General features: G+C 35.3%; 2 protein-coding genes across 2 annotated transcripts; both read right to left on the reverse strand.

Annotated features, from left to right (window-relative positions):
• Positions 1–6: 6 nt before the first annotated feature.
• LOC116350272 (zinc finger protein 699-like) lies at positions 7–3,089 on the reverse strand. The gene is made up of 8 exons (XM_031782021.1): positions 2,746–3,089; positions 2,282–2,680; positions 2,158–2,189; positions 1,540–1,716; positions 1,244–1,469; positions 1,058–1,172; positions 349–367; positions 7–271 (listed from the first exon to the last, which is right to left on the reverse strand). The coding sequence occupies exons 1-8, from the start codon at positions 2,942–2,944 to the stop codon at positions 29–31; spliced, it is 1,410 nt and encodes a 469-aa protein (XP_031637881.1). The 5' UTR covers positions 2,945–3,089; the 3' UTR covers positions 7–28.
• A 151-nt stretch (positions 3,090–3,240) lies between these two features.
• Positions 3,241–5,763, reverse strand: LOC116350273. The gene is made up of 3 exons (XM_031782022.1): positions 4,923–5,763; positions 3,804–4,656; positions 3,241–3,721 (listed from the first exon to the last, which is right to left on the reverse strand). Exons 1-3 carry the CDS (start codon positions 5,712–5,714, stop codon positions 3,588–3,590), a joined length of 1,779 nt encoding a protein of 592 aa, XP_031637882.1. The 5' UTR covers positions 5,715–5,763; the 3' UTR covers positions 3,241–3,587.
• Between the last annotated feature and the right edge of the window lie 1,442 nt (positions 5,764–7,205).

Below are 7,205 nucleotides of genomic sequence, written 5' to 3' on the forward strand. Positions count from 1 at the left end.
AAAAAAAAAATTAAATACTAAATTAAATCTATGATCCGAGTCGCGATGGATTGTTTGTATTTTCGTAAATTAGAGAGGTCATTGCATGCGACTTTTGCAAATGAGTGTTGAGCTTGGCCTTACTATCAAATGCTGATTTGCAATCGGTTACGGTGCATTTAAATTTTCGATAAACATTTCGATCGGTGTGAGTTTGTTCATGTGGTCTAACGTTGTAACTGTAAGCAAATCTTCTTCCACAAATCGAGCAACTATACGGCTTCTCCAATGTCTAAAAATTAGGGAAAAACAGACGTTAAAAGAAATAAGTATATATTTGACAATATATGAGCGCATTGAGATACTTACGTGTGTCTTTAGATGGCGTCTGTGGAATTTATGAAGAATACGTGAAAAAATAAATAAATTGAATTAAATAAGACTGTTGTAGGAAAAAAATTAACATTTCATCAAAAATTTGACACACCAAAACCTTTCAGCGCAAAACTCGATGGTCCAACATGGAACAAACTTTAGAATAACTTTGAAAAGTGATATATTTTATGCATACATTTTACTTATATTTTCTTATAGTGTAATTATTGAAATCTTTCATTTGTAACATATTTTCCAATGTTCTTGCGATTGTTAAGGGGCCATACAATGTTGCTAGCTAGCTATTTATATCAGCTATAGGTATATATAAATAGCTGCTATTTAACGCATCTCTTCGCTCGGACGGTGTGAATGCTGGACATAACAATGGTCTCATTGTTTGAAATATAGCAATAGCTGATATAGATAGCTAGCTAGCAACATTGTATGTTGAGGGCTGAAAGGCATTTGTGTATAAAATTATTGGTATCAAACTTTCAGTTGGCAGTGTATATGACATCTTAGAACAATATATACAGGGTATTTAGTAATTGTTAGTTGATCAGATCGATGAGCTATGGCTTTGATTAAATAGTTCTTAACCAATATGTGGTATAAATATATCTTCACAATTATCCAACACCTTATATATATTATAACCCTATAAATAAGTTTTAGATAAAAAAATCTTCTTTAAATTTACGTTAAGTTTTTCGTCTCAACGAAGGCCAAGGGACAGTGCGGGCATTGTTTCGTCTTCATATTCAAATGATATTTCATGTGAGTATTCAATGAAATGCTCCTCAAAAATGTTTTACCTTAATGAATCATATTAAAATTTAAAAATAAAAAATTTATATTTATATAAATATTAAAATTATATTTTTACCACAGATGGTGCATTGATAATTTCGCTGATTGGAATGAATTCTTGTGTGCTTCGTCAATGTTCCTTTGAATGTAAATGTCAAATTACAAAATACACACTGTAAAGCCGGAACATTTTCGTGAAGTTTGGCATGAGCTTCGAATGCTTCCTGATTTTCTGATATATAGAAACATTTACTGCAACGAAATTCCGGGATCAATTGTTCACGGTGCCACTTTCTATGGGCCTAAGGTGTAGATGTGTGTTTTTTTTATTTTTAATGGTTTTCTCAGAACTTATCTCTAATTTCAACATACCACATATTCAACCAACTTATGGAATACTTGTTCACAATCTTTGCATTCGTATGATCTTTTTTCACGTTTTTTACGCGGTTTTGTTTCCTCTGTAAGGTCTTTGTTTTTCGGTTTACGACCACGTTTCTTTGGAGTCGATAATTCACCATCATCTTTTTTCACTTGCTGTGGTTTTGCCTAGGGTTAATCACAAAGAAAAGAATGGAAATAATGGAAATTAATCAATATGTAATGGAACGTAATGGAAGTAATGGAAACATATAATGAAAATCAAATATGTATAGTTTAAGAGCAAAGTAATCGTCACACATTTGCAACAGCATTGCTTTAATTTGAGATTTGATAGTAGTGTTAAGAATCGCGTTCTGTTGTGGAAGAACAGAACTACTACTACTACCAAATCTCAATTTTTGTCAGCAAAGTGTTTGCTAACGCAGCTTCGTTCAATTCATTTGCAAATTGTTTTTAATTTATGTTTGTATATGTGTGATCAAACCCTTACTACTTTCTTACATACTAAATAGATTTTGATATTGTGATTTTTTGAAATGGATGTAATGGAAAAATAATCGAAAGAATGGATCAATAATGGAATAGTAATTTTTAAAGTAAGTATACCTGTGGTTTTGCTCTTTTAGCTTTAATAGTACCTAGATCAGAAGAAAAGAAAGGAAAACGTGGAAATTGATCAAGAAGTAATGGAATAAAATTTTTTAAGTAATTATAAAGCCTTTAATAATACGTTTTTGTGGAATATAATCGTAGTCTTCATTATCTTCACAGCTAGAATCGTCTTCAATTTTAACAGTAAAATCTGGATCTTCCGGTTGATTATAAATAGCACCATTATCCATATTATGTTCATCAAATTCTTCATCAGACTCTTTGTCTTGTGGAATTAAAACATCCAATGGTTCAACCATCACCTTTATCATTTCATCATCGCCAGTAAGTTCATCGTTCGATTGCTCAGTGAAATCAATTAACGGATCATCACCAATTGATTTGTCAATCCTTACATTTGAACCTATGTCACCAATATCCCTATTCAATTCAGCATCACACAACTTATCGCTTTTTATCAACAAATCGTATAATTCTTTTTCCTGCTGTTTTACCATTGTGCATGTCCAGTCGTATTCTTTAAATAGAAAAATATCATAAATTCGTAAAACAACTAAAAATGAAACTTTTTCAAACGAATACCTTCAAACCTATTGAGGCAATCGGCACAAATACAATTCTGGACATCATCTATGTTTCGTGATAAATTAAAATCGCCCAAAATTTTTCTCATGAAATCTGTAATAAAGGTGCATGAATGCTGCGATTTCAACCCGCATAAATCATTTCGCCAATCATCTGTTTTAACGTGACAAACAAAACACTTTATAACCGGATTCATTTTTACTTTGTATATCCACAATTTCGCTATGTTGTCCAGCACTAATATTAGTTAGTAATTCATTTTTAAAATCAATGTGATCTCTTTTTTTCAATAATAACTCTCTTTATTTACATCAAATAAGATGCATTAAAATGTCAAAATGACAAGTCAGATAAATTGTGACATATGCTTGTATAGAATTTGGGACAAAATGTTTGGCATTACATAGAGTTGATCGGAAGAAAAGAATGGAAAAAACGGAAATTAATCAATAGTTAATGGAACTGAATGGAAAATGAAATTAAAAAAAGAAAGGAACAATTGTTAGCGCAAATCACCCATTACCAGGCCCAAGTTTACGGTCGAATTTGGGGTAGCATTCGTGTGTAGTTTCAGTCAATTTTACCGTCGCAATGGAAAGAAAAAAAGAAAAGAAAGCACAATTCAATTAGACTGATATGAAAAAATTGACTTGATTCATAATCATCATTATGCTATTGTATATGCAATAGACTCCACTTACCGAGTACAATTTATACCAAGAGGTACTCGTACTTTGGCAAGGCCACAATTTAATCAAGCCTAGCGAACTAACAAATAATTGTTATAAACTAATTTCTAAATTTAGTATTGTTTGAATGTTGTTGAATGAGGGCTGCTACTACTGCGGCTGCAGATGTCCATTGTTGACATTCTGATTCTGACCTCGATACAACGGCAATGGCTGATTGTTGTCAACACGGCGTGGTCTCCGTACATTTGGATGAATTGTCCGCTTGAACACCACGCATTCACCTACCGAATGATACATAACAAAAACACATTACATGTATAACAATTGCTTCAAAATTTGTATCAATTTCAATTGATTGCATACCTTTGTAGAGGATCAGCTTCGCTGCTGCGATATCACGGTGCCATACAGTTGTGAGCGTTGGTTGTGCTCCGGCAGCTCCCTCGATTTCAACGTTTGCAACATTTGGTAGCCATGTTTTGAAGAAGCGTTGCTTCTTTGACACCAAACGACCTGCATTCGGTCCATCTCGAAGAGTTGCAGCAATGACATCGCCTATATCACGCATCTCGCGCCACATTCGTTCAATTGTTCGTCGCATTTGTAGTAATCGTTTGCTCACATTGGTTACGATGGTTCGTGGTAGTCCAACAATTGGATTTGGTACACAACCCACACATTTCTTGTATCGATCACGTCGAGTTTCTTGTGGAAATCGCTTGAAACACAATGGGCAATGCTGTGATGTCATATACTCATCGACCATCCGAACGATACAATTTCCACGTTTCATGATGGCTGCAATCAGTTTGCGAGTGCCTGGGCATCGCACGTGTTTTTTGATTTTGATCGGTGAGTTGGCTGGTGTGGATCCACTGGCTCCCATGTAGAAAATTGATGGTTGATTGTGAACCATTTTGCATGCCGTTTTGTCGATTGCACGAACCGATTCGATATGCTTGTCCAGTCCCAAGCGTGCATACTGTTTGGTTGAGTATGTTTCAATGCCATCATTCATTACACGTAATCGATGTTCAATGTACGAACGCCATGATGGTCCTTTTGGCGATGGCATTTCACCAATCATAGCTGCAATTCGATTACGATCGGCTTGCTCTTCGAAAGTAAACAATCTTGTGATTCGTTCGGCTTTTGCATTACGTCGGCCTTGTTTCGCATCCCAGTGATATCGCTTGCTGGATATACGCAAATTCACCCATGGCCTGGAAATGCCTATTTAATTTACATATAAACGAGTGAGACTCAAACATGTTCTTCTTTTTCCATCGAATATACCAGTGGCGCCACCAATTTTACATATAAGCGCATACAAAATTTTCAATATGGCTGCGCCCATGAGAGAGAAAATTTCGTCTCATTCATTTCCGCCCCATGAATTCACCTAACAAAATGAAAACAACAAAAACAACATTGTATTCACAATCACAATCGCTTTCATTCATTATTAAATGACAAATTTACCTCTTCTTTGGTATGCAAATCTCGTCGTACGGAAGCGTTCCACGTTCGCATACCCGGATCACATCCAACAGCATATTTCAACTCATTGCTGTCATACATTGCCTTGATTTCGTCATCTGTTGTCTCGACTGGTGGTACTTTCGGTTTTTTGTACATCAACGATACAGATACGCCATCGGAACAAATTTGAGAATCGAATTCCTTTTTGTTGTGCACAAGTTTGAGAATTTTCTCCACATCGAAGAATAAATTCCAACTTAGGATTTTATTTGTGCGGAATTCGTTGCTCGTGATGTTTTTGAAATTTGTTGTTCCGTCTTTACGTGTCCGTTTACCGCACTTTCGAGGCACCAATTTCGCATTCGATAGGATAACGTACAATGCGTCGGTGTCAATTCGAATGTGTCGACGCTGAAAAGTGCACATCGGCACAACGACAAAGTTTTTTATTTGTGGTTTATCGCGACGATCTTCGTATGCAAAGTGAAAGTTCCGAATATCGCGCTGAATTTCCGACCACATGCGAATCGACTTGAACCAATCCTCTTTCACAAAGTCACGGATATTGCAATCGTCCGGTGCTCCCAACCAACGCAATTCATCCAATAGTTCACCCAATCGCATCTCACGTTCAACGTCGCCAATTGCGGTGTTTCGACGACGATAAGTATAATTGATGGCATTTTTTATATCTTCCTCGTCGTAGTATGGCAATTCGAATTCGATCATACCGTACAAATTGTTGAAATAATTGTACTTGATGGCGTAGTCGTTGAGTTCGAATGCTCTCATTTTAAAAAACTTCCGCAATCGAGACTCGCAATGCGTTGTCAGGTTCGTTTTGACATCGTCGTAGTACTGCTCCCATATATATTTAAAACCGTTCCCGAACCCGCCGTTTGTGGGCCAGTCAATGTGTGCAGCGTCGACAATGTTGCGGAAACCAGGTAACATAAGCGATATGTTACCAATGTTATCGACAAGAACGGCCTTAAAACAGTTGTGTATGATCGTTGATGGTTCATCGGTTTCAAAAAAATCATAGTTGAAATCGTCGAGTGCTTCATTGACCTATTCAAGAAACACAGAACACATAGAGAGAGAGAGAGACAAACAATCAAATCGATTCATATAAATACAATGGATCGCATAGTGCCGAAAAAATGATGAAATAATGACGAAAAATAAAATTTGGTCAAAGAAATGTGTGTACTTACCTTCATCAAAAATAGTAACGATGCAAGGCATGCGATCTTCGTAGCCTTCACCGATAAGTACGAAATGATTGCGACAATTACATCCCGATATCGTTCACGGATAATTGATGGCAGTCCTTGCTTTATACACCTTTGGTCGGCGTTTGGATCAGCCTTCTTGTGACGACCCATTTTGCAGTCTATTTCAAAATTTAAAAAAAAAACGGAAAAAAGAAAGAAAAAATGCGTTAAATAATTATATAAACAATTGAAGGCTACACACAACGTCAAATCGCAATTTCAAAGCACAAAACACACACAATAGAGAGTACAACAATAACAATGATTGAATGGCCAAACAGTTTAAATCAACTTGCCTTGTGAGGATTTTTCGCTAAACTGAATTCGATTCGCAATATTCTGACAGTCAAAAATCCAATGGCATCAAATTCGAAGTTAATACACAGTCAAATTCACACAACAAAGCCATATAAAATGAAGAATGCACTTCCACACAAATAAAATGAACTTCCTATCAATTCGATACAAAATACACTGTAATACCGCTTTGATTTCTTACTGTGTGACTTTGGAAATGTTCTGTTATTTTAAAAACAAAACAAGAACAAGCACAAAATTCACCGTAAATAAATCTATTCTTTGCAAATTTACAATATCTACGTTGAAATTAGAAGAAAGAATTCTGTTTGTTTGAACTAAAAATCCACGATGCATTCTCAAAACAAAGCACATTTTAAAATGTAAACAAAATTATGATGTTTGCATCTTTTTTCAAAGTGACGATGGTTGAACGGCAACTGTCAAATTCAATTCGAATGTCTTCAGATTTCGAAATTCGAAATTCATATACGTTCATGAATACGAAAGTATTTGAAAAAATAAATGCCAAGTGCCGTTTAAAAAAAAATTCTTCTGCAGGAAATTAAATCAAATCACTCAAATCTAATTTGTTTGCAGAGAATGGATTTTCTTGCGGTAAATAAATCATTAAATTTGAAATACAAAAACTTAACGTACAATACACATATTGGGTGGCGATCATATTATACGGTCAGAGTATGTTTTT

This window comes from Contarinia nasturtii, unplaced genomic scaffold, assembly GCF_009176525.2.
Source record: "Contarinia nasturtii isolate CC-2019 unplaced genomic scaffold, AAFC_CNas_1.1 Cnas_scaffold_4042, whole genome shotgun sequence".
NCBI classification, from domain to species: domain Eukaryota; kingdom Metazoa; phylum Arthropoda; class Insecta; order Diptera; family Cecidomyiidae; genus Contarinia; species Contarinia nasturtii.

Coding starts and splice junctions, on each gene's coding strand:
- LOC116350272 (XM_031782021.1), bottom strand. CDS start 2,944: ATGAATCCGGTTATAAAGTGTTTTGTTTGTCACGTTAAAACAGATGAT. Junction 2,190..2,281: donor CGATTATATTCCACAAAAAC/GTATTATTAAAG, acceptor CTTCTGATCTAG/GTACTATTAAAGCTAAAAGA. Junction 1,173..1,243: donor TTATCAATGCACCATCTGTG/GTAAAAATATAA, acceptor TGATTCATTAAG/GTAAAACATTTTTGAGGAGC.
- LOC116350273 (XM_031782022.1), bottom strand. CDS start 5,714: ATGAGAGCATTCGAACTCAACGACTACGCCATCAAGTACAATTATTTC. Junction 4,657..4,922: donor ATTTGCATACCAAAGAAGAG/GTAAATTTGTCA, acceptor TCCAGGCCATGG/GTGAATTTGCGTATATCCAG. Junction 3,722..3,803: donor GAAGCTGATCCTCTACAAAG/GTATGCAATCAA, acceptor ATCATTCGGTAG/GTGAATGCGTGGTGTTCAAG.